The 27,556-nt window shown below is 42.9% G+C and overlaps 1 protein-coding gene across 4 annotated transcripts in view; it reads left to right on the forward strand.

The window, feature by feature from the left end:
* pik3ap1 (phosphoinositide-3-kinase adaptor protein 1) overlaps window positions 1-27,146 on the forward strand; it is a 103,875-nt gene extending 76,729 nt beyond the window's left edge. For 2 of the 4 annotated variants that reach the window (XM_043678651.2, XM_043678650.2), the window contains exons 11-17: window positions 4,330-4,413; window positions 7,731-7,942; window positions 11,420-11,492; window positions 17,816-17,974; window positions 19,302-19,372; window positions 20,356-20,456; window positions 21,054-25,937. In XM_043678651.2, coding sequence (XP_043534586.2) covers window positions 4,330-4,413; window positions 7,731-7,942; window positions 11,420-11,492; window positions 17,816-17,974; window positions 19,302-19,372; window positions 20,356-20,456; window positions 21,054-21,117 — 764 coding nt within the window. In that variant the 3' untranslated portion in view covers window positions 21,118-25,937. Of the gene's footprint in view, window positions 1-4,329; window positions 4,414-7,730; window positions 7,943-11,419; window positions 11,493-17,815; window positions 17,975-19,301; window positions 19,373-20,355; window positions 20,457-21,053; window positions 25,938-26,772 lie in introns of those variants that run through there. The other 2 variants (XM_087982524.1, XM_043678652.2) reach the window with 2 other exon arrangements.
* The last annotated feature ends 410 nt before the right edge of the window (window positions 27,147-27,556 follow it).

Raw genomic sequence — 27,556 nt, forward strand, 5'->3', positions numbered from 1 at the left:
TTATTTAGGAATCTGGTCAGTTTGGACGAGCTGGACGGAAGGGTCTGTTTCCTTGCTATACATCTCTATGACTCTATGACTCGAAGTGGACCTTGTTTGAACTGCCTTGAATACACGTGTATCCCTCTTTTAATAAGGAGTCTGAATCAGTGGGTACTATTCTTGATGTGGTCTCACCAATGCCCTACACATTTGCAGCACCCAACTTTAACACTTCATCTCCTTCAAATTAAAGGCTAATATTCCATTTGTTAATCACTTCCTAAACCTATATGCTAACTTTCTGTGATTCATGTACAAGGGCCCCGCAATCTTCCTTTACCTCATCATTGTGTAGTCTCTCACTTTGTAAAATTGTTCCATTTTTCCTGCCAAAAATCTCACTAGCTTTCGGAGCGACGCTCCTTCATCAGGTGATTGTGGTGAATCACCTGATGAAGGAGCGTCGCTCCGAAAGCTAGTGCTTCCAATTAAACCTGTTGGACTATAACCTGGTGTTGTGTGATTTTTAACTTTGTACACCCCAGTCCAACACCGGCATCTCCGAATCATTTTAGTTTAGTTATTCTCCAATTCCTTCATCTTCCAACTTCAACCTCTCACCATTTTACAGTGATCTTTGCCTTCCTGCCGTAAAAGACTTCCTCTGGATCACAGTGAAATCTCCCCTTTTCCCTAACCTTTGTCCATGTGACCCATTTTGACTTTGGTTCATTCCTCACTCTCCTTTTAGGGTTTTTCAGCAGCAACAGTCACTATTCACAAAGCCAAATGGATTCAGTGCCACAAGGTATCATTCAACCTGTCCTTACTACAGCCAATATGTTCTCACAAGTTCCCAGCGTTTGATTGCTATGAGTTCACTTTATGCTTTCCAAACTTGTCGACGTACATGTGTGTCAATGCTTCACTCTGCTGCAATCTAAATGCCCACATTAAATTATTTGATTTTTTGGGTGAACTGTTTGTTAGATTTATCACTCAGAGGCTATTCAGCCCATCACCCAAGTGCCAGCTCCCTTGAGAGTTCCAATTCAAATTCCCTTTCTTTCCCTGTTGCCCTGCAGGATTTTCCCCTTTTAAGTATTTATCCAATTCCTTTAGAAAATTAGTGATGAATCTATTTCCACTACCCTGATGGGAAATGTATTCTAGCTCACAACTCGCAATGTAAAAACCTCATTGTCATTCTGGTTCATTTGCCAATTATTTTAAAGTCATGTCCTTCCAGTTACTGACCAGTCTACCAGTAAAACCAGTTCCACCTTCATATTTTGACTTCTAAGAACCTGAATGGAAAATTGTACATTCAACATCTGTGTGGCAACATGACCACCTGACAGGACCAGCTACTTCCCTTTCTCATTCTGAAGGGATTTTTGTAATGCTTCCGCCTTCATTTATGAGCGAGAGGTTTATTTCAGTGAAATATCACACATCGTTACAATTTCCTGTTTCCGAAAGATGTTTGGTTTGTTTTGACCACACCAGGGTGTGTGTAGGTGCTCAAGAACAAGCTCAATGACCCTTGGCCAGGGGTACAGTACAGCAACAAAGTTGGTTTATTTTAGCAGTGACTATTTTTAGGTTGCTTTTTTTTTTCTTATTGCATCATACTTCAAAAGAAGTTGACATTTTTAATACCGAGACATTTGGACAGAGAAGTGAGCACCAAAGACCATTCATTCCTGTGCTAGCTCTTTGAAGGAGTTACATGATCAGTCCCACTTCTGTCCTCTTCCCACATAGCCCTGTGAATTTCTCCTTCCAAGCATTAATCCACTTCTCTTTTGAAAGTTATCATTAAATCTGCTTCTCCCACCCACTCGAGTAAGTTTTGTTTAAAAATAGCATTTGTTTGTGGGAAGTGGGCATCATTGGCAAGAGAAGCATTTGTTGTTTTGGGTATTTCCCCCTAAGCTGATGACTCTAGAACTAGGAGATGTAAGCTCAGGACAAATAAGCAGGCCATTGAAGATTGCGGTAAGGGGAAATTCCTGCACTCAGAGGGTAAAGAATCTTTGGAATTCTCTCATCGGGAGAGTCATGGAAGCTCAATCATTGAGAAGATTCAAGACAGAAAATTGGTTTCTGGAAACAAAAAGCATTGAGAGGCACCAAGATAGTGGCATTGAAGGAAATGGTCAGCTATGATCTAATTGAATGGCAGAGCAGCTCAATGGCCCGGTCATACAGTCATAGAGATGGAAACAGACCCTTCAGTCCAACTCATCCACGCTGACCAGATATTCTAAACTAATCTAGTCCCATTTGCCAGCACCCGGCCCATATCCCTCTAAACCCTTCCTATTCGTATGTCCATCCAGATATGTACCAGCCTCCACTACTTCCTCTGGCAGCTCATTCCATGCACGCACCACCCTCTGCATGAAAATGTTGCCCCTTAGGTCCCTTTTAAATCTTGCCCCTCCCACCTTAAACCTAGGCCTCCTAGTTTTGGACTCTGCTACCTTAGGGAAAAGACCTTTGCAAGTCACCCTATCCATGCCCCTCATGATTTCAGAATCTTTTACTCAACCTTCAACACTCTGAGGAAAACAGCACCAGCCTATTCAGTCTCTCTTTATAGCTCAAACCCTCCAATCCTGGCAACATCCTTCTGAACCCTTTCTAGTTTCACATCAGTCCTGTAGCAGAATTGCATGTAATATTCCAAAAGTGGCCTAACCAATGTCCTGTTCTTATCCCTAACACTATATTTGAGAAGTTATACTCCATATATTCTCCCCACAATTTCACTAGCTGATCTAAATGTCTTAAATTTAGTTAATGACCCAGCTCTATCTGGAACAGATACTCCATAATTGATCAACAAGTTAATGCCCCCTCCCACTCCAATCCCAAGTACACCACCCAGTGCTGACTAACATAAAGACAAAGTACTTCAATCATAAGCTTCGAGTCTTGGATCCGTGTATGACACAGTGAAATGCAGAGCTACCTGCAGCTCAACAGATCTTCATGGTATTTTATGTATCTGTCAACTCACCATCCAACCTCTCTTCATCTAATATTATCAGCCTGACCTTCTATATAATCAAGGGCAAGGTCGCACTCTCCACAATTTGCTCTATCGATAAAATTAAAGTATTTTTAACTTGTATCTTTTAACTTTTAACTTTATTCCTCTAATTTCCTAGCTTATATTAAGGCATACTTTATTTTTCTACTTATTCTATGAAGGTAAAGCTTAAATTTTACCTTTGTTTCTATTACTACTTTGTACCTACATTTTTCATACTGAGGCACTTTTGTACCTAACATTATACACTTTTCACTGTACCCTTGTATGTGAGTACACATGACAATAGAATATAAAATCTAAAGTAGGGGTACAGGGCTGGACTGGAAAAATAGGGCTGACAATGGCATGTGACAGATTGGATAGAGATCCAGCATGGACTTGAAGGGACCTTCTGTGCTCCAGTCACTCTCAAGACTGAATTATACAAAGATCCGAGTTCTCGGCAACCCCTCCCATCCCCACTCTTCTAAAGCTAAAATGTTGGTAGGATTGGCTGCACCATCCCGTGAGGGGACTGGGTATCCCACCCAAGACCTGCCGACTGTTAGAGGCTGCAACTATCAATGTTTAACTTCAAGTAGTTTGCACACAGAAACCTGAAAATAAACTAAAGACATACATGATCACTTGAAACAGACTTTATGTCAATAAACGAAACTATTGTGAGGGCCGCAGTGTATTTACTACGGATGTCATTAGCTAACAAGTCACAAACACATTAAATGTTCGTACATTTGTACAGACGTCTCACTGTTTAACTGGAAACTTGTTGCCGTTTCACTTGACATGAAATAGTAACCAACACACACTTGTTTAATGGAGCATTTGTGTAACATTTGTATAACAATTATGCACAAAGAGTAAACAACATCAGAGATGTTGGGACAAAGTTGAGGTTGGCAATGGTGTTAATAACCAGAAGGTTACCATTGACTAGACATTGAACTAGACTCACCGTACAAATATAGTGACAAGAGTGGGTCAAATACTAGGAATACTGCAGCAAGTAACTCACCTCCTGACTCCCCAAAGCCTGTGCACTATCTAGAAGGCACAAGTCAGGAGTGTGACTTGATGGGCAGCTCCAACAACACTCAATAAGCTTGACACCATCCAGGACAAGGTAGCCTGCTTGATTAAAAAGCCTGCTGCCAGTGAAGGTGGAAGATAGTCCTGCACTGGATCACAGTCATAAACTCTTCAATTTGCTCATTCAAGAGTAGCACAAGGAAGAGCTGCACATTTGAAAAGAATATTGATGTCTGTATTTCTATTTGACTCAGTGTTCTGCAATAAAGAGGAGAAGAGACCAGAGAACCTTTACGTTACAGCATTGCGTAGTACTGCAGATGGATCCTCTGGCCCAGGTATTTAAACCAATAATTCCTCCCATCTCACACCCGGATGGGTTTTTGTTTAGTTAATTGAGAAGCTTCAATGAAGAGTGAACATTGCAGAGAGTAGAAAGAAAGGCAGGATTAGTGATGGAAATCCTATGGTTAAAATGCTTGCTTTGTACAAAAGAGAGAAAGCAGGAGATGGCAACATTATGCACAGTTTGAGGCCTTGTTAGACATTGAGTCATAGAGAAGTGCAGCACAGAAACAGACCCTTTGGTCCAACTCTTCCAACCAACCAGATATCCTAACCTCATCCAGTCCTATTTGCCAGCAATTGGCCCATATCCTTTTAAACCCTTCCTATTCATATACCCATCCAGAAGCCTTTTAAATGTTGTATTTGTACCAGCCTCCACTATTTCTTCTGGCAGCTCATTCCAGACACGCTCCATTCTCTGTGTGAAAATGTTGCCCCTTAGGTCGCTTGTAAATGTTTCCCCTCTCACCCTAAACATATGCCCTGTATTTCTGGACTCCTCCACCCCAGGGAAAGACTTGTCTATTTATCCTATCCATGAGACTCATGATTTTATAAACCTCTATTAGGTCACCCCTCAGCCTTCAACACTCCAGGGAAAACAGCCTCAGCCTATTCAGCTTCTCTCTATAGCTCAAATCCTCCAACCATGTAAACATCCTTGTAAATCTTTCAAGTTTCACAACATCCTTCAAATAGGAGGGAGACCAGAATTGTACACAATATTCAAAAAGTGGTCTAACCAATGTCCTGTACAGACACAAAGTGACCTCCCAACTCAATGCTCTGACCAATAAAGGAGAGCATACCAAACACCTTCTTTACTATCCTATCTACTTGAGATTCCACTTTCAAGGATTCCACTCCAAGGTCTCCAACTTCATCTACCACTCCTCAGCCCATTAGTCCATCTGATCAAGATCCCATTGTAATCTGAGGTAACCTTCTTTGCTGTTCACTACACCTCCAATTTTTGTGTCATCTGCAAACTTACAAACCTCCTATACCTCACATTCAAATCATTTATATAAATGATGAAAAGCAGTGGACCCAGCATTGATCTTGTGGCACACCACTGGTCACAGGTCTCCAGTCTGAAAAGCAACCCTCCACCATCACCCTCTGTCTTCTACCTTTGAGTCAGTTCTGTATCCAAATGGCCAGTTCTCCCTGTATTCCATGAGATCTAACTTTGCTAACCAGTCTACCATGAGGAACCTTGTCAAACGCCTTACTGAAGTCCATATTAATCACGTCCACTGCTCTGCCCTCATCAAATCTTCTTCATTACTTCTTCAAAAAAACTCAATCAATTTTATGAGACATGATTTCCCTCACACAAAGCCCTTAATTTATCTGCCTTCCCTGTTAGGCCTCTTGCATTTAAATAAATGCAGTTTATGGAGCAACAATGGGAGATTCTGAGAAGTCCAGGGCCATGTTCGCTTCTTACTGGTTACCAATACCTCAAGATTGACCTGGAGTTTTCTGGATTTTTATAAACTAATCTCCACAGGGGTGAATGTGAACTCGGAGTCCTCATGTCCATCATCCAAAGGAGCTTCGGGCAAACAAAGCAAAAAATCTTAGGGACACCAATCAAGTTGTGCATCATCTTTGTCATTTTCTTTGAAAAATTATTTGTTATTGACTTGTTAAGATGTGAGATGGGATTAGAAAGGGTGTTTGAATGACAGTCATGATGCAGTGGATTCTAATGAACTTGTTTGTTTTCTGGTTATCCCTGGAAAGACAGGACTCCACCAGGATGGATGTGTTAGTCAGGTGGCCAATGGTGAGAGTTTGTGGGGGGTTGGGGGGGTGGGGGCGGGGAGTGGAGTGAGAGGGAGGATGATGGACACTTTCTGGAGTAAAGTTCAACCAGAGTTTTGAATCTTGAGTGAAAGCAGGCGACAATTAGAGAAATCCAGAATCTTTGGTTAGCGCTGCAGCCTCACAGTCGCAGACCCGGGTTCGATTCCAACCTCGGACCACTGTTTATGTAGAGTTTGCACTTTCTCTCCGTGTCGATGGGTTTCCTCTGGATGCTCCGGTTTCCTCCCACAGTCTAAAGATGTACGCATTCGGTGAATTGGCCATGCTAAATTGCCCATAGTGTTCAGGAATGTGTAGACTAAGGTGCGTTAATCAGGGGTAAGTATAAAGTAACAGGGTAGGGGAATAGGTCTGGGTGGGAAACTCTTCAGGGGGTCAGTGTGGACTTGTTGGGCCAAATAGCCTGTTTCCACACTGTAAGGATTCTATGATTCTTCACAGGCCCAATGATTTGCTGATCAGCTGGTCACCCATTTTCGGCAGAGAAGCCAAAATAAAAACATAAGAAATAGGAGCAGGACTGACAAGCCTATTCTGGCATTCAGTATGGCTGATTGTGGGCTTAAACTCCACTTTCCCATCCATTCCCATATTCCTGATTCCTGGAGAGATCAAGCTGTGTCTATCCTAATATTACATATAATCAATGATCCACCATCCCCGGGTGGGGGTGGGGGATGGATTCCACAGGTTCCCTACCCTCTCAGTGAAAAAATTTCTCCTCATCTCAGTCCAAGATGAGTGTCCCCTTCTCCTGATGCTGCGCCTCACTGTTCTGAATTCCCCAGCCTGGAGGTTCTTCCTGGGCACCATGATATCTCCAGGCTTGGGGGAGGGGAGTGGTTAGGTCTGTTACTAGGGTCTTACAGATGTGCGGGCTGTAGCTATGAGGGGACAGCAGCAAACACCTCTTCCCTGGTGAACTCCAGAGGGTTACCCTTCCTCCAATGGTCCCACTGAGAATGGATTTATTTGCAGGTCTTGGACGGTCTCACTAGCCTCTTGACAACCTCACCCAGTGGTGTGGCTCTGAGGGAAGGGCTCACTGAAGAAAGGGTTAATGAGAACTCAGAATCCTCATACCCATCATCCAAAGGAGCGTGGCGCAAACCTCAAGCCATAACCAAACCAGCGTTGTTGAAATGGGAGATCAATGCTCCCCTCTCCTGCAATTCACTCCTTGTTCTCAGTAACTGGGGAGAAAATGGAATGTTCAGATGAGAATTGGGGTTCAAACCTCCAACCCCAGGGAATCATTGGGTCTCCACTGGCATTTTCAGGAGCAACAGGATGGTTAGTTTACAACTCAGCAGATAGTGGGAAGGCTCCGTTGTGGCATTGATCATTGGCAGCGTCAAGTAGTGATGAGGTTGTGAGAATGGGAACAGTGGTGCGGGCGAGTGCACCATAGGGGAGATCAGATGACGTATAACTTTGTATTTATTGAAGTCAGATGGTATTTGTTTTCCAGCAATTCCGCCACGCACCAAGCAGCCACTGTCTCGAGCTCCATCCAGCGACTATGACCCATTTGCGGGGATGAAGACGCCTGGGCAGCGCCAGCTCATCACCTTGCAGGAACAAGTAAAGTTAGGCATGATCAATGTGGATGAGGCTCTCTTGCAGTTTAAGGAGTGGCAACTGAACCAGAAACGCAGATCTGAGTCATTCCGGTTCCAGCAGGTATCTCGCTCTCTGTTCAAACACTCCTCCCCCAGTACAACTGTCAGATTGTACTTGATGCCGAGGTCAGGGCTAATCACTTACATTCCTCCCTTGCATTCATTCACTCGAACTGCAATCAAATACCTCAGTCCGAGGAAATGAAAGGTTTGATTGCAGAACAATTCCTCGGCCTATTACTGCCCAGATTGTTTACAACCCACCTGACCTATCTCATCAATCCCTATATGAAGATCAGTCCTGTGAAGTTTCTTCCTCTGGTGAAACGTGAATTGACCAAATTTACCCTATGTCCTGCACTATTTATCTTTCTCTATTTGATTTCACCAGATCCAGCAAGCCAAACAGAGAGGCAAAGTATTTCTGGACAACTATTCATTTATTTTGTTCTTCTCGTGAAATAACGCAGACAAATCCACAGTTGAGTGCATGCCTCCACCATCGCAGAATCCCTACAGTGTGGAGTCAGATCATTTGGCTAATCGAGTCCACACCATCCATCCTGCCAGACCCAACTCTCCCACTCTATCCATGTAACCCTCCATTTCCCGTGGATAATCCACCGAGCCTGAACATCCCTGGACACTATGGGCAATTTCCCATGGCCAAGCCATCTAACCTGCACATCTTTGGACTGTGGGATTAAACCGGAATACCCAGAGGAAACTCATGGAGTCATGGAGAGAATGTGCAAACTCCGCACAGTCACCTGAGGGTGGAGTCGAACTCGGATCTATCGCGCTGTAAGGTAGCAGTGCTGATCACTGAGCCACCCTGCTGTCCTCAATATTCTTATGATTACACAGCTCTTTCATGATTTTTTTTTCCCAATGGGATACTGGTCTGTGCCTATTAAAACCAAGAAAAGTAATAATTATATAACAAGCTTTCATCTCTCTGAGTAGACTTCAGACCAATCCATTACACATTAACCTGTTTGGAAAACTCTGCTCAAAGTTTGGCAGCTATGACAACATTCCACTACCGTAGCTGAGGCAATCCATTATATTCTAAAACAGTCAATGTTCTCAACTAAACAACTCAGAATATTCTAAAAAAAGAGTCATGAATCCTTTAACAATATTCCATAATCCAGAGTGTACCTTCTCCAAATTCTAACCACGTCCTAGCTGTATAGCACATTGAAATGTCATAGAGTCATAGTCACAGATTCTTCGGTCCAACCCGTCCACGCCGACCAGATATCCCAACCCAATCTAGTCCCACCTGCCAGCCCCCGGCCCATCTCCTTCCAAACCCTTCCTATTCATATACCCATCCAAATGCCTCTTAAATGTTGCAATTGTACCAGCCTCCACCACTTCCTCTGGTAAATGTGTTCATTAATTTTTGAGATGTATTGTTTTACAAACAGGAATAAAACATTACATTCACCTACTTTCAGGAGCAAAGGTAACCATGCCATCAAGGTGAATCTCTGTCATGAAGTACAAAGGAAAATGCTGAGGATGTTGACATCCAAAATCAGTCAAAAAGTACTGCAAGTGTCAGGAGGTCAGAGAGTTCCTGTGATGAGAGAAATAGTTAATGGTTCAAATTGATGGTCATTATCAGAGCTGAGAATAGTTAGAAATGTAATAGGTTTAAAGCAGATGAGAGGTGGAGAATGGGGAACAGAATGAAAGTGCAAAACTCTGTGGAGTAACAGGGCGGACATTGGAAAGCTACATGATGACAATAATAATTGTAACAGTCACATGATTAGTGGAGAATGAAACAGAAAGTCAAACCTCGTGTAAAGAGAATGACTGTATAGATTGAGCTTTAACTAAGGAGACTTTGAAGAAAGTTCCGTGGATCCCAGCAGCATTACATTGGGAGATTAAACAAAGTTAGACCCCAAATGAGCAACAAAGCAGTCTGCGATAGGGTGGGTGACATGGGAGAGTACAAAGGACTGAAGTAAAGTAACAAATTAGATGTGCAGAGGAGATGCAGCTGGCAGACAGAGGAAGATCTGTCATCCAAAAAGCAAACATAGGAAAATGATTGGAACCAAAACATTCAAAGGAAAAGGAAACAAATGGGGAATACGCTTGAGTCCAGAGAGCTGTAAAGTGCTCTTCCAGCTTCTATTGAGATTTATTTGAACATTGCAGGAGGGCAGGAACAATAAGATCAATGTGAAAAATTGACAGAGAATTAAAATGATAGGTTACAAGAAACTCAGAATCATGCTTGTGGATTGAACACCAATTATAATCTTTTACATAACTTGGATCTCTAAAATGATTTCTCTCAACAACATGCTTAATATGTAATGTTCTTCTGACCAACTGAACCTATCCACGTTTCACATGCCCAGCCTGGCTGCCTCACCCTGGCCTAGCTCCAACCAGTCCATATCAGCCTCATGAAGACTAGCCTGGCCCAGCCATGGCAAATGGGCTTTGAATCCTGGGTAGCCAAGTGCTAGTTGAATTTATAGTGAAAGTCTATTGGATTGACTCAGAGTAAACAGACTTGTATTGTAATAGTGTCTTGCACATCCTCAGGGTATTACAGAGCCCTTTCATAGCCAATTTCTTTGCCAGTGTCGTTACACGTTCCTAAACACCACAGTCAATATGTACATATGATAGTCTTAAAAATCCATCTAGTTCACACTCATGCCCTTTTGGGAAGAAAATCTACCATCCTTACCCAGTCATTTCTGCATGGGACTCCAGGCCCACAGCAATGTGGTTGACTCATAAATGTCATGTGAAATGATCTCACAAGCTACAATTGTGTGTATTACAGATTGATGATCTTTAGGTATTTAGATTTTAGATTACCTACAGTGTGGAAACAGGCCCTTCGGCCCAACAAGTCCACACCGACCCTCCAAAGAGAAACCAACCCCCCCCCCTATATTTACCCCTGACTAATCCACCTAACACTATGGGCAATTTAGGATGGCCAATTCACCTAAACTGCACATCTTTGGACTGTGGGAGGAAGAGTTGAAAAATGTGGTGCTGGAAAAACACAGCAGGCTAGGCAGCATCCGAGGAACCGGAGAATCAACGTTTGGGGCATAAGACCTCACTTTCTCCCACTGTGGGAGGAAACTGGAGCAAACCCACAACAGACACAGGGAAAATGTGCAAACTCCACACAGGCAGTTGCCCAAGGCGGGAATTGAACCCGGGTCCCTGGTGCTGTGAGGCAGCAATGTTAGCCACCGTGCCGCCCCTAATGTTGTTTGACAAAAGATGGTTCTACATTACCTTCACAAGAGGCATTCAGGGTTGGGCAATAATCATCCCATCACTGAATACAAGAAAAAAAAATGGCAAAAACAGAAATGTTGTGGAAGGTATAACAGTTGTGTCTGACCACTCATCATATTGCTGATAATAAATACCATCCCACTATCTCCACTTAAACACAGACTTCTGTCTTTCATTGCTTGTTCTCTGAAGGGTCACCAGATGACAGAGCCAGAGAAATATAATGTTTTTTATTTGTCAGGAAAACCTGAAGAAACTGCGGGACAGTATCACACGGAGACAGAACATCAAAGGGAAATCCAGCAAGCATCAAGGTGAGTCCCAGCCATTCCTGTCGATTAATGTGAGAATCTTCAAACCATTTAAAGTAAATGTTCCTCTCCCTCATACAATAAAGCACAGGCTGGAAATGCAGAGAACGGCTGGGTATTCATCATGATAGAACTCTCAGTCCCACCCGTCCACAGCATTGAAATACTGAGTTTCGTCTGAGGTCAGTAAGCCTGGCTGTATTTCCTAGCTAGAGAGGTGGGATAAATCAGATGCTTGAGATTGTAACCACAATTGAGAGAAATGTAGAAAAATACAGAAAGGTAGAAACTAGGAGCAGGGATAGGCCATGCATCACTCCAACCCTCTCTGCCATTTAATATGATCAATACAATAATCCCAAATATTTTCCCCTACCTCTTGATGCCTTTAATAACCAAATAAAATTCTATTTCTTGAATATACTCAGTGACCACCCTCTGAGTGAAGAAATATTTCCTTATCTCAATCTGAAATGGGATTACCCTGTGCCTTAGATAGACTGGTGGTAGACTCCGCACCCCGGGGAAACAGCCACACTGCATCCAGTCTATCCAGCCCTCTTAGAATTTTATACGGCTCAATAATTTTTACAATGGCTTCTGTCAGATCCCCTCTTGTCTTTTCGCAGCGATGATCCCAAAGACGAGGGACTCTCAAATCTTGGGCACTGGGTGTGAGAGTAAAGTAGTCTAGCCAATGTTCTCACATATTCTGAACCATGAGACTTTGTGAATTTGTGAGAAAGAAATGGAGCACCATCGTGTCTCAGTGGTTAGCACTGCTGCCTTGAAGCATCAGGGACCTGGGTTTGATTCTAACCTTGGGTGACAATGTGGAGTTTACACACTCTCTCCCCGTGTGTCTGCATGGATTTCCTTGCACAGTTCAGAAATGTGCAAGTTAGGTGGATTGGCCGTGCTAAATTGACTGTGGTGTCCAGGGATGTGCAGGCTAGGTGGATTAGCCATGGGAAATGCAGGGTTTCGGGGAATGGATATGGGCATGTTTGTCTGGTTGGGGTCCCCTTCAGAGGGTTGGTGGGCTGAATGGCCTTTATCTGCACTTTAGGGATTCTATGATTCTATATGCAGAGGCCAATTTCCATTAGTCAGAGGGCTGGTAATAGAGGCAGGTGGGCTTAAATTTAAGAGCATTGCCAGAAAATGGAGGGAGATGCTGGGAGAATTATAGACTGTCAGTTAAAAGTGGTATAGCAATAAAATGATTAGATGAGTAACCTAGAGGATAGGTTAATGCTCTGGGGACACAAGTTCAAAACTCCCCCACAGCCCTGGCAGCTGGTGGCACTGAAACTCATTTAATTAAAATCTCAGATTGAAACCCAGTATCAGTAATGGCAACCATGAAACTATCACTGATGGTCGGAAAATCCCACCTGGTTTCCTAATGCCCTTTCAGAAGGAAATCTGGCATCTTTACTTGGTCTGGCCTTCATGTGAGTCCAGACCACAGTAATGTGGGTTACTTTAAACTGCCCTCTGAAATGGCCTTGGTCATTCCACTCAATCCAAGGGCAAATAGGGACAGTGAACCAGCACAACCTTATCACTGGTGCCCATATCCCATGGGAGAATTTTTAAAACTGACTGGAAACAGTCGTGGAATCAGAATGAATAATACTTTTAAACAGTGAGTTGATAAATTTTTTTAAAAGAATGAAAGAGTCTGGGGAGAGGAAAAGGATTTGGAATTCAGGAGCTGCTGCTTTCAGAGAGCTGGTTGATGTGTCAAATTCTATTTTCTAATTCTAATCGAGAGATATTGTTACTCATTTTTGGATTAGGTGGGCTTTGAACCCCCAGTCTCCTGGCTCAGAGGTTAGAACATTACCATTGCTCCGCAAGCTCTCCAGTTGTATCTATGACCGATAGCTTTATTTAGAACATCTGTTAACTCTGTCATTGGAGATTGCTTGGTGTTTCTATTTAATAATTTGAGAGAAATACCTTCTAAGGATTGATTGTACAGCAGTTTATCACATCTCCCCAAAACATCTTCAGGTTCTTCACACATTGCAACAGGGGCTTGCTACGTTGAAAAGCATAGCAATAATTTTACATGGAACAAGATGCAACACACCATAATAAAGTCAATGGCTGGTTAACCTGCAAATGCTTTTTAACATGTTTCTGGTGCTATCAGTTGAAGGAAGAATGCTGTGAAGTCACTGGGAAAGGTCCCAGCTCCAGAGCAGGCACATGGAGTTTAGGATTAATATCTCAGTCAAAACACAGCTCCTCTAGCAAGTTAGCACCCCTTGGTATATCTAGTCCCGTGTATAGGCTTAATCTCTTGAAATAGGTTTAAACTCGCTCCCTGAGTTGAAAAATGTGGTGCTGGAAAAACACAGCAGGCCAGGCAGCATCCAAGGAGCAGGAGAATGCTGCCTGGCCTGCTGTGTTTTTCCAGCACTACATTTTTCAACTCTGGTACTCCAGCATCTGCAGTCCTCACTTTCTCCTACTTGAACTCGCTCCTTGCCATCTCTGAGATGGGAATGTGAGCTACTCGGGTCTGAAATGGCCAGTTTTACTGTCAATGTGTACTGGCTGGTCACCTCATTGCTTGAGGTCAGAGAGATATTAAATCCTCTCAGTCGATGTGGATAGAACATGGTCAGACCTCGATTAGTTTGGAAAATGAAAGGAGGAATCCTTGGAACAGAACAGAGGGTCAGAAACAATGCTGTTGAGGTATGAAAGGACAATGAATGAAAGAATGTGTACATCTGTGATGTTACAGTGATGTGTTGAATGACTGACTGCCACTGACTGCTCACAAAATCCCTTTTACAACGGAGACCACATGACTATAGCAAGACAGCCACAACACTAAAAGCAAATGCATTTTCCAAACATTGCCTCAGGCAAAAGGGTTGGGGGGTGTTTGATGGTTTACAGAGTTCTTGAACATTGTAGTTAATTCTGGTTTATATTGTAAAGGAAGATGCAGTGAATGACAAAGCACTTGAAAAGTGCCAGATAATTATGTTAATCAGAAAAGTGTAACAGCACACATGATGTGTTGGACACAAGACTCTTAATAAAACAAAGAGATCGGCCGTTGTACTGCTGGAGCATGGGGGACGGGAGAGGACACTATTTGTCATTGAAAGAATTTTACTAGGTTTCGAAACAACATGTTGAAACATGAATAGGTTTCCCTTAGCCACGGCACAGTGGGGAAGTTTTGTTCTCCAGTCACAAAGCACAAGATGTAGGAGACACCTCATCCTATCATGATCAAATTCAGACCTCCAACATGGGCATTATGAGCTCTGTAACCAGAAACATTTTGTCATCTTTGACTACACAGACACATCCAATTTTATCTCGCAATTAGACATGGAACCGAGTTTCGCATCATCAACATAAAACATGCTTTTGTTGAGACCAGGTCCCCGCTACCAACTAGAGTATCTTTTTTACAGCTTATTGAACAATTGTCTCAGACAACAAAGCAAATCTACTATATGTTATTTCTCTGAGCTGTTTTATAACAGATACAGCTTAAACCTTGTTTAAAAACACGCCCATGTTGGAGTTTTGAATTTGATCATGATAGGATGAGGTGTCTCCTATACCAGATTGTATCCTGTGCTTTGTGACTGGGGAACAAAACGTCACCAATGTGCGGTGGCTAAGGGAAACTTGTTCATGTTTCAACATGTTGTTTAAAAACAAGGTTTAAGGGTGGTACGGTGGCTCAGTGGCTCACAGCACCAGGGTCCCAGGTTCGATTCTAGCCTTGGGCTGTGTGGAGTTTGCACATTCTCCCCGTGCCTGCGTGGGTTTACCCCGGGCGCTCCGGTTTCCTCCCACAGTCTCAAAGATGTGCAGGTCAAGTGAATTGGTCATGCTAAATTGTCCATGGTGCTAGATGCATTAGTCAGAGGGAAATGGGTCTGGGTGGGTTACTCTTCGAAGGGTCGGTGTGGACTGATTGGGCCGAAGGGCCTGTTCCCACACTGTAGGGAATCTAATTTAATCCAATAAAAGAAAAGGCTATGAGCCACACACAATCATTCTCACCGTCTGAGTGATGCAGCAGTGGCAGCAAGAACCTTGTAAAACATCAATAGCCACAGGTTTCTGACTGAAATTACCCAGTTCACTATTTGCTTTGCAAGCCCCTTGAGTGTCATGAAATTACTGCATTTGTGCATTAATATTATGATAAACACACCACAGCAAGTGAAATGTAGAAACTAACAGCTAAAGTACCCTTTTAATGGTGTGATAATTGACTGCCTATCGGCCTCTGAAGTGACGATTCTTAATGTGGCCTTTCATTCCTTCATCCTATGAATTGGTTTTGAAGATTTGAAAATTGAAAAATTCAAAAGTGTTTGTTCACACTCCTTTTTGTTCTTTTTCCTAATCCCCTCTTTCTTTACCACATTTTAATTTTCTTGCTACATCCGATTTAAATAGGTAGTTCACCACCTCTGTGTACCCTCCTCAATCCTTCTGCTGCTCATTTCTCAATTTGTAAAATCCACATAGTTAGGTATTCATCCAATTCTTCACCAAGGTCCGAATGTCCTGTTGTTCTTACTGGGCTGCTATCAAATCACATTGCCAACAAACATGCAGACTAAAAACAAGTGAAACCTAAACGTCTAATGAACGTTTAATGAATGATGAATGATGGATGCCATGAGCTGCCACACAAAAATTGAAAGTACAAGAAGGAGGCTACAGCTCATAAGAACTTCAGTAGAAATTGGAGTAAACCATGCATTCTCTTCAGCCTATTCCAGCATTCAGTACAAAGAAGGCTAATCTTCTTTGTCAACTCCACCTCCCCATATATGACAGATATAACATATTCTCTTGTATTAAGGTTATATGTTCTCATATTTTTTTAATTGCCTTAGTATCCAAACACAATTAACTTCTATCCTGAATATACTATTATTGAGCATCTACCTCTCTTTGGCTTGGATAATTCCAAAGATCCTTAACTCTTTGAATAAAGGAACTTGCCCCTCATCTCAGCCCGAAACGGCTAACCGCCTATTCTGAGACTCTCCTCCCAGAATCAACTTTATACAAGGCCTTTAAGAATTTTATATGTTTTGAAAGGTTTGACATGCAAGTCATCTTGTTTTGTAGCTGATGACCACAAGAGCTTCTCCAGGTTGTCATCTTATATGCTGGTGCTGCTCTCCTCTCATTTTCATAATTCCCAAAGATATGGGCTGATTTTCCTCAATCTCTCCTAAGCACATCTCTAGGATCAGTCTAGTGAACCTCTGCTCCACTGTCTTGAAGGATGAGAGGTGGTCTTTTTGAAACAAAAGGGGGGATTTGATAGGGTGGATGCTGATATTCCTCTCCTGTGGAAGACTAGAGCTGAAGGACACAGTTCAGAAATAAGGCTGAAATGTGGAGGAAGTCTTTCAGAGAATCCTGATTTGTGGAATTCTCTTATTAAATGACAGAGCAGCTCAGGAAGGGCAGATTGTCTTCTGTTCCAAATCCATGGGATCCTACTGTAAATCGCAAATCCAGCAACACTCAAGAAGCTTTGCACCAGCCAGGATAAAGCAGCTAGCTTGATTGGGCATCACATTCACACATATCCATTCACCCCCACCACCGATGCTCAGCAGCAGCAGTGTGTACCATCTACAAGATGCACTCCAGAAATTCACCAAGACACCTGTGAAAGCACCTTACAAAACCGCGACTGCTGCCACCTTGAAGGACAAGGACAGCAGACGCATGGGAAAACCACCACCACCTGCAAGTTCTTCACCAAGCCACTCACCATCCTGACTTGGAAATATATATCGCCATTGTCGCTGGGTTAAACTCCTGGAATTCCCTCCCTCAAGGCATTGTGGGTCTACCTACAGTATGTGGACTGAAGCAGTTCAAGAAGACAGCTCACCATCACCTTCTCAAGGGCAACTAGAGCTGCACGATAAATGCCTGAAAGCAACATTGCAAGAAAATCTTCATTAAAAACAGGAAAATCAGTTTCACATTTCCATCAAAGAATATTCCTGGTTTTTGGTCTATTACAAAACATCAGGCACACCAATTTCCTATTTCTTTAACTCTCAATGATGGGTGACTTGCCTATTTAAATGTGTAATCACATATGGACAGATATTTATAACTGTAAAACATCAAGGACACATTTTCCTGTATCTGCCAGTGAAGGCTTAATATTTACTTAGTCAATATCTGCTTGATTTTATTATTAAATAAAGTGTCTTTATTCAGGAGCAATGCCACAGAGGATCACCATGATATCAGTGTTTTAAAATGTACCTGTTGTAATTGCTGCTCAGAGTTGGAGATCACACTTCCTGCTCGATCAAATGACCAAATTCCAGAGAATGCAGAGTATGGAGTTTATGAAGAGAATTGCAGATTCATTCCGCCTTGCACATCACGAGAAGGGATACAGCGGGGGATGTGGAAAACAGGAAGCACATCTAGCACAGCAAGTATGTCCATATTTGTGGCATAACATATGTCAGATTTGATCACATAGTTTTAAGACAGTCATAGATGAAATCTGGATAAGCAAGAGGGTTAAAGGTTATTGGTGGCTAGGAACACAGGATCAAACATAGGCCATTCAGCCCATTGAGCCAGCCCTTCCATTCCAGATCATGACAGGATCATCTCATTTGCTCCAACTGCTGTTAGTCTCCAGAAACTCATCGATTTCTGCCTTGTACCTGCTCAATGATTGAGCTTTCATTGCCCTATGGGGTCGAGAGACTTCCAAAAAACATGGAGTATTCAGATCCATTATAATCTTATTGAATGTCAGTACAGGTTTGAGGGACTGACTGGCCCACTTTGTTAATGTATTCATAACATAAAGAATTAAGTATTTATTTAGTATTCGTTATTTAAATAAATTAAATACTAATTTATTAATGGCTGCAAATTCATATGATCATCCTTCCAGAAATAAATGTTAAGCTCATGACAGAGGGTCACAACACAAGAAATGATTTAGCCCATCATGCATTGTGCCAGCTCTTCTTATACACCCTCTTTCATTTTCTTTTCCTTGTTCTTAGTTGCTACTTTATTTTAACCATCGAATCACAAAACACAGTGGGAAGCTCTTTCAAATGTAGATCCAATTATTCCCAATGCCTGCTCTTACTCCCCAGCCTGGCTATTTCTCTCCCCTTTACAAATTTATACCCAAACTCCCTTCTTACACAGAGAGAGAGAGAATCTTGCAGACTGAAGTATTATTTTATCACCACCTGCTTTATAAACAGGGAATGAAAACTGAACAAAAGTCATAGCGGACAGTGCAGACAGAAGTTAAAAACAGGAAGGCAACATATCGCGAAGGATCTAAAAAAGGGCACAACCAACAACAACTTGAGCAGGCCAGAAAAGAGCAAGAACCAATTAGGTTACCTCTCCATCCATGTTTTTCTGTAATGCTCTGTCCTTTGGGAAAATCCTGATTTGAGTTTCTAACCTCTTCCACTGATCAGACTTGATCAAAAAAGGCAACTTGTCAAAAATCAGTCCTCCTTTCCAGGATTCTAATGTACAATGATCCGATATAGAGGGTGAAGTTCTTTCAACTCTGTAGAACATGCAGAAACCAATCTTCTCCCTTCACTTTACTGATATAAATTCATAGTTGCAATTACCAGCAGTTGTCACAGCCCATTGTTCACTCCGCAAGGTGCTTTGACAGAGTTGGGACTTGATGTATCGTTGGTTTTGTTTTAACTAAACCTGCATTCAGAAGCTGTTTCTGTCCCTAAACAAATCTGTCTTCTGTCTCCTCAGGTAGCCTCAGCAGTCGGTCAAGTACACGGAGCATTCTGAGTTTAAGCAGTGGAGCAGAGGGGGATAATGAAGTAAGTCAATGTGGGGATGTGGTGGTGAAGTACATCAAACAAATAATCCAGAGCACCAGACTAATGCTCTGGGTTCAAATCCCACCATGGCTCATGGTAAAATTTTCATTTTAAAAGGTCTGGAATTAAAAAGTCAATTGGTGACCACATTTAGACAATAGACAATAGGTGCAGGAGTAGGCCATTCTGCCCTTCGAGCCTGCACCACCATTCAATATGATCATGGCTGATCATCTTTAATCAGTATCCTGTTCCTGCCTTATCTCCATAACCCTTGATTCCACAATCCTTGAGAGCTCTATCCAACTCTTTCTTAAATGAATCCAGAGACTGGGCCTCCCCTGCCTTCTGGGGCAGAGCATTCCACACAGCCACCACTCTCTGGGTGAAGACTTTTCTCCTCATCTCTGTCCTAAATGGTCTACCATGTATTTTTAAGCTGCGTCCTCTGGTTCGGCACTCACCCATCAGCGGAAACATGATTTTAATTCTTGTAAAAACCCAACTAGGTTACCAGTGTGCTTTAGGGAAGGGAAAATCTGCATCCTTTCCTGGTCTGGCCTATGTATGACTCTATACCCACTGCAGCATGGTTGATTCTTAACTTCTGTCGGAAATAGCTTAGCAAGCCTCTCAGTCTGATTATTTTTATATTCACTTGTGGGCGTCAATGGCTGGGCCAGCATTTATTGCCCATCTCTAGATGCCATTTTGGAAGTGGTAGAGAGCTGCCTTCTTGAATTGCTTAAATGCTGCCCAGCCAGTGACCGCCACATCCCATGATTGAATTTTCTAAAAATTCAGTCACACAAGGAGGCTAAGGGTGTGCAAATGTGCTGGAATGGAACTTCCACAATCTAGGGGACTGGGAGAATCCTATTGTGTTCCGAAGTTAATGTAACACACCTGGTTTCACCTGTTCTCAATGTAAATTGTGACCTGGTATTCTTCTTTCTGTCTTCTCCCATTTCCATGTCTTTCAGGACAATGAGGCAGTGGACTGTGGGCCTGTGAGCAGGCCTTTGAGCCGACACCGCCCACCCAGTTTACCACCTCCTCGAATCCCACCCCGCATACCTGCCAGGTACGTCACCTTTAACAGCCTGTGAAAACAGTAATGTTGTGCCCTTCAATTCCCAACCATCTCTTTGCAGTTCTTCCGAAGCCTGAGGGCTCCCGAGCTCTCACTGGGCCCGCAAGTCCCCATTGCACAACTGGAAAGGCCAGGAAGGGGTGATGGTGTGGTGTAGTGATAATATTACTGGATTATTAACCCAGACTACATAACCTGAGATGTAGGCCCAGATCCCATCGTGGACAGATGGTGAAACTTGGGGGAGAAAATAACTGCAACTAAAAGCTGACATTGTTATAAAAATTACCCTTCGGGGAAGAAAATTTGTAGTCCTTACCTGGTCTGGCCTACCTGTGATTCCAGACCCAATTGCCTTCTGAAATGACCCTGACAAAAGGAATGGGTAGTAAGTGCTGGCCTTGCCGGTGATATAATTGAATAAAAAAACTAATGGGAAGCACGGAGATACAATAGGATGGAGAGCCAGTGCAGCTGAGTGACAACGGAGGGTGGTGGGGAATCTTTGAACAGGAAGGACACTATTGTTGCTGGGCAGAGTGTGACAACATGACTATTGTCAGTATTATTGTAATTATTACTTTTCAGAAACCCACCCCAGCCTCTGGCGAAGGTCACTCCTGCTCCACCTGTGCCACCTAGAGGTCGATAGTCACGTTTCAGGCTCTGGGGAAAAGCTGCTCCACTTTCAATAATGCACCATTTTAACAGAACCTTTCAACTGTTTGGAGACCAGAGACACTGTTAAATTCCAAGTACAGCTTTTAAGCTCAATGTCTGCTGCAGTTTTTTTTTGTTTCTTTTTTATGGTACATTCGAGTGTGGGTTTGCCATTAATTAGCCCACCAATCTATTTATTTGATTTTGTAAATGGTGAATACCTTTGAGATGCTAATCCTGAAATGGTAGCTATATGTTTTGATGTGGAACAGAGATGATTGGTATTATTGCTAGACTGTTAATTCAGAGACCCAGGTAATGGCAGGTGGTGGAATTTGAATTCAATAAAAACTCGGAATTAAGAGTCGAGTGATGACCATGAAACCTTTGCCAATTGTTGATGTCCTTTAAGGAATGAAATTGCTGTCCATGCCTGGTCTGATCTATATTGTGACCCCAGACCCACAGCAATGTGGTTGACTCTTAACTGCCCTCTGGGCAGTTAATTAAGAGTGGGCAATAATTGTTTGCCCAGCCAGTGATGCCCAAGACCTGTGAATTAGAACAAAGAGCAAAGCAAATTACAGCACAGGAACAGGCCCTTCAGCCCTCCAAGCCTGCAGCAATCCAGAAACTTAATGAGAAATAATGGCAGGAGGTAATCAGGGGCTAAACTCATCCATACCTTAAATGGACGACCAATTAAATAAATCAGTTTCTGGGAAGATAATCAGGGTGGGGTTGGTAAGTTTGCCATGGGAAAGGGTTCAGAAAAGATTTACAAGGATGTTGCCAGGGTTGGAGGATTTGAGCTATAAGGAGAGGCTGAACAGGCTGGGGCTGTTTTCCCTGGAGTGTCGGAGTCTGAGGGGTGACCTTATAGAGGTTTACAAAATTATGAGGGGCATGGATAGGGTAAATAGGCAAAGTCTTTTCCCTGGGGTTGGGGAGTCCAGAACCAGAGGGCATAGGTTTAGGGTGAGAGGGGAAAGATATAAAAGAGACCTACGGGACAACATTTTCACACAGAGGGTGGTACGTGTATGGAATGAGCTGCCAGAGGATGTGGTAGAGGCTGGTATAATTGCAACATTTAAGAAGCATTTGGATGGGTTTGTGAATAGGAAGGGTTTGGAGGGATATGGGCCGGGTGCTGGCAGGTGGGACTAGATTGGTTTGGGATATTTGGTCGGTGTGGACGGGTTGACCGAAGGGTCTGTTTCCATGCTGTACATCTCAATACTGTGACACAAAGGTTAGTGGTGTTGTAGATAGTGTTGATGGCTGTTGCAGACTCCAACATGACGTTGACAGAATGCAGAGCTGGGCTGAGAAGTGGCAGATGGAGTTCAACCTGGATAAATGCGAAATGATTCATTTTGGAAGGTTGAATTTGAATGCTGCATACAGGGCTAGACTCAGGATTCTTGGCAGTGTGGAGGAACGGCAGGATCTTGGAGTCCATGTACATAGATCCCTCAAAGCTGCCACCCAAGTTGATAGGGCTGCTAAGGAGGCGTATGGTGTTTTGGCTTTCATTTACAGGGGGATTGAGTTTAGGAGCTGCAAGGGTTCGCTGAGGGTCTATAAAACCCTGGTTAGACCACACTTGGAATATTGTGTTCAGTTCTGGTTGCCTCATTATAGGAAGGATGTTGATGCTTTAGGGAGGGTACAGAGGAGATTTACCAGGATGCTGCCTGGATTGGAGGGCGTGTCTTATGAAGAGAGGTAGAATGAGCTCGAGTATTTCACACTGGAGAAAAGAAGGAAGAGAGATGACTTGATAGAGGTGTACAAGGTGTTGAGAGGCATCGATAGAGTAGATAGCCAGAGACTTCTCCCCCGGGCAGAAATGGCTGTTAGAAGGGGTCATAATTTTAAGGTGATTGGAGAAAGGATGGGGGGGTAGGTTCTTTATGCAGAGAGTGGTGGATGTGTGGAATGCACTGCCAGTAGAGTCAGAGACACTAGGGACATTTAAGTGACAGCTGAACATGCACATGGACGGCAGTAAATTGAGGCTGTGTGTAAGTTAATTTGATCTTAGATTAAGATAAATGCTCAGCACAACATCATGGGCCAAAGGACCTGTACTCTGCTGTACTGTTCTATGCTCTGTGTTATTATAAAGAACAGAATTTCTAAAAGAATGCACTTCAGAGTGTTTAAGAACCGTGTTCAATGCTTCGCCAGTTTAAAGTACAGCTGAACATTATCTGAATGATTTTGCAGGATGCAGTTGATCAGGATTTCTGCCTGCCTCTGTTTAACATACAGAACAATTAAGTCCTCAATCCCATAAATTCAGCAGGGAACAACAGGATATAGTGCTATTGAACCTAAAGGAATCACAGCCAAAGATTCTCAGTCTGACTGGGAACAAAGAGAGGCCCTGACATCTAAAATCCTCAGTCAAGAGGTTTTGACAGAGGGGAACAAAATGACAAGAGAGAGCATTTGTGTGATACCACTTACATCTTCTGCCCCCATCCCAGGGCTGGGACACTGTCACAGGGATTCTCACAATACATCAGTACCAGGAGCCTCCACATCCCCATGTGGCTGTGACCCCTCTCTTCCTGTTTTAGGGATTTGAATGTTAGAAGTGGACCCCGGTGAACGATTTAGAATTTCTGTTGTTATAGGATTCATATCCAGCTCTGGGCCAAACTGTCCCACGTGTGAGGAGAACATGTGTGAGGGCTTGTGAATGAGAGTGTGAATAGGTTGTGTCAGTTGGTGTAAGTGAGGGTATGTCAGGATATGTGGAGAGTATATGGATAATGTGTGCATAGTGTGAGTCAGTGTGTGTATGAGTGTCAGTGTGGGGAGTGTGACTGTCTGAGTAAGTCAGTGTGGGTGTACCATTGTGTGTGTGAGCATCAAGATTGTGTGAAGTTTTTATTATTCCCTTGATGTGGGGTCAGAATGCACTTCAGAATGTTTAAGGATCACGTTCAATGCTTCACCAATTTAAATTTCAGCTGAGCATTATCTGAATGATTTTGCAGGATGGCGTTGATCAGGCTTTCTGTCCGCCTCCGTATAACATAAGGAACAATTCAGTCTTCAATTCATAAATTCAACAGGGAACAACAGGATATAGTGCTGCACCAGCCTTTTTGCTCATTTCTAACGACCCTGGGAAAAGTGGTGGTGAGCTGCTTGTTGAACTGCTGCAGTGTTTGGGGTGTAAGTAGACTCACAGTGCCATTAGGAAGAGCGTTTCAGGACTTTGACGCAGCGACACTGAATAAAAAGCAAGTCAGGATGAACGTGAGTTGAAAGTGGATTTGCAAGTTATTGTGTCCAATCCTGTGCTTCCCTTAACCTATTAGGTTGTAGAAGTTTGGAAGATGCTGCCGGAGGATCTTTGGTGAGTTGCTGCAGTGCATCTTCTATAGGGAGTGGGCTTCTATAGGGAGTGAATTTTGAAGGTAATGGATGGAGTACAAAAATATCATATGGGAAGATCATGGATCAGATCAATGTGCAAGTTGTGAGGAGAGTGAGTGAGTGTACCAAGGTCAGTATGAATGAGTGTGTCAGTAAGTTAGTGTGATTGTGAGTCTCAGTTTCACCTGAGGCAGTGACATTGTTCCTGGGTTAATAACTGGTCACGCTTGGAAGTAACTTGCCACCTTTGTGCAATCTAAACAAAGTGGGTGACAAAGGAAACTGAGAAAGAAATGGTCAATTTAAACTCTGCGGCCTCACAGCACCAGGGTCCCAGGTTCGATTCTAGCCTCAGGCAACTGTCTGTGTGGAGTTTGCACATTCTCCCCGTGTCTGTGGGGTTTTCTCCGGGTGCTCCGGTTTCCTCCCACAATCCAAAGATGTGCAGGTCAGGTGAATTGGCCATAGTGTCAGGTACATTAGTCAGAGGGAGGGTGGGTTACTCTTTGGAGGGTCGGTGTGGACTTGTTGGGCCCAAGGGCCTGTTTCCACACTGTATGGAATCTAATCTAAAAAAATCTAATCAATGTCTAACGGCAGGAGCTGGATTGTTTGGTAATTGTTTTGAATCCATGTCAAAGTATAAACTCACACTTTGATCAGCTGCAATAGTACACATTCTGATCCACTGCATTTTTTAAAAACTAAATCAGAATAACCTTTTTCTGTTTAAATACAACTGTGTTTGGAAAATGCAAAATGAAGTTCTGAAACTTCAGCCTCTCTGGAGGTTGAACGTTTTATCTGTCAATTTGGGTGCTTGGTGAGATGAAGAATTTTGGTCATAGCTTAAGGCTTCCCCTCCTCTTTGCAAAACAAAGTGTGTCACCCGAACCCTCGAAGAATATTGTCCTCATGTCAACTTGCTGCAGACATTGTGTGACCTCTCAGACTGAGCTTGCCTCATTCAGAATCTTCGAGTGAGGAAGGAAAAAGACATGAGACAGAAAGGAGGTAGCTGTGAACAGACTGGTAAAGGGTATTCCTCACAGTTGGATGATCAGATGATAAACAGGATCCAAAGAGGACATTTGGCAAGTGATTGCAGTGGTGAACTCTGAAGCTGGTCTGGTGAATGAACTTTAGCCTTGCTTCCAATCCAATGAATTCTTACCATCATGCAAAGTAGTTTTGACATTTTTACAAGATGATTTGCTGATTGCTGATATAGATCAGCTGTCTGCTGCAAAGATCAAACTAATCTTGAAGCTGAGGCCCATCAATGTGCACTTTAACCTTTATTAATCATCTTTATGTGTGGTCTGAAGAATTTTGACACTTAATGTTTAAGTAGAAGGTATTGTGCTTTGTCATTGTTCTGTACACCGATATTAAATGATTATAAACATACAATGTTTGACTGTGTGTTGAATCACATAACAAGAGTCACAATCTTAGAAAATTAAAATCCATGTTCCTGAACTGAGCAATACTTTTGGTTAGAACATAAAAATGGAGTACAACTTGCAAATTTGGTGAGTAAGGAAGCTATTAATATCTTTGTAAAAATTGAATTTTATTTGCATTTCACAATTAATATTTGGAGATGCCGGTGTTGGACCGGGGTTTACAAAGTTAAAAATCACACAACACCAGGCCATAGTCCAATAGGTTTATTTGGAAGCACTAGTTTCCGGAGTATTGCTCCTTTAACTGGTGAGTGTGGACCTGACGAGGGTTGTGAACCTGTCCACGTCCACCTGATGAAGGAGCAGCGCTTCCAATTAAACCTGTTGGACTATAACCTGGTGTCGTGTGATTTTTAACACTTTATATCTGACTCTAATGTACTGTTTAAATTCTACATCACATTCCCAGCTTAAATAAGATTGTGCGGCTTATTCTATTTAACACAGCTGAAGTTAGTGAAAGGAAACTACCGAAACTGTATTTTTCAGGATCAGGACTGAGCAAGTGCTTTAATTTAGATCCATATAAATAGAAGCCGATACAACCGAGCACTGCGTGTGATTTTGAGTAGTGTACTGGTTATTAGGGGTGGGCAGGAACATGGATTTGAGATTATGGTCAGTCAGTCATGATTTTACTGAGTAATGAAGGAGATGCAGGGGACTGAATGGTGTATTGTTGCTTCTTGTGTGAATGTTTGTTGGGTCAATGCAATAGTATTTGTAGAAGTGAAATGATTTGATGGTGTATAATCAATAGCATATGATCAAACCTCCAGGAGTGCCTGCAGCCCGAATTGTTAAAGATGAAGATGCTGTCCTGCACCTGCATGTTTTGTTTTAATCAGGAAATAGACTGTGGAGGAAGTGAGGACTGCAGATGCTGGAGATCAGAGTCGGGATTGTGGTGCTGGAAAAGTACAGCAGGTCAGGAATGACTGATGAAGGGCTCATGCCCGAAAAGTTGATTCACCTGCTCCTCAGATATTGCCTGGCCTGCTCGGTAACAGATTGTGTTCATTACCAACTGCTCAGTTAGAGTGGAGAATCTCAGGGTTTGTAGTTGGAAGATTCATCACGTCTTCACAGGAAACCCTGTCAGCAGCACAAGATTATTCCCTGAATAAAAGTTGTACTAAAATTTTCCTGAATCCGTTTCTGACCTCACTTGACAGCTGTGAGTAAATGAACATTTTATCTTGAATTAAACAGAATAAGTTTGGAGAAGTTTTGTTTTAATAGCACCTTTTGCTATAAATAAGAAAGGACAGAAAATGGTCAGACCAGGTCATCCATCTTCCCTTGCCACCGCAAGAGGTGTAAAACCTGTGCCCTCACATCTCCCCCTTCACCTCCGTCCAAGGCCCCAAAGGACCCTTCCACATCCAGCAGAGATTTTCCTGCACATCCAAGCACCTCATCTACTGCGTCCATTGCTCTCGATGTGGTCTCCTCTACATCGGGGACATAGGATGCCAGGTGGTGGAACTTTTCAGGGAACATCTCCGGAACACACGCAGTAAACAACCCCACCGCCAAACACTTCAACTCCTCTTCCCAACT

The sequence above is a fragment of the Chiloscyllium plagiosum genome, unplaced genomic scaffold, assembly GCF_037043375.1.
Source record: "Chiloscyllium plagiosum isolate Xiang-an unplaced genomic scaffold, Cpla_swu_hap1 HiC_scaffold_43, whole genome shotgun sequence".
In the NCBI taxonomy this organism is placed as follows: domain Eukaryota; kingdom Metazoa; phylum Chordata; class Chondrichthyes; order Orectolobiformes; family Hemiscylliidae; genus Chiloscyllium; species Chiloscyllium plagiosum.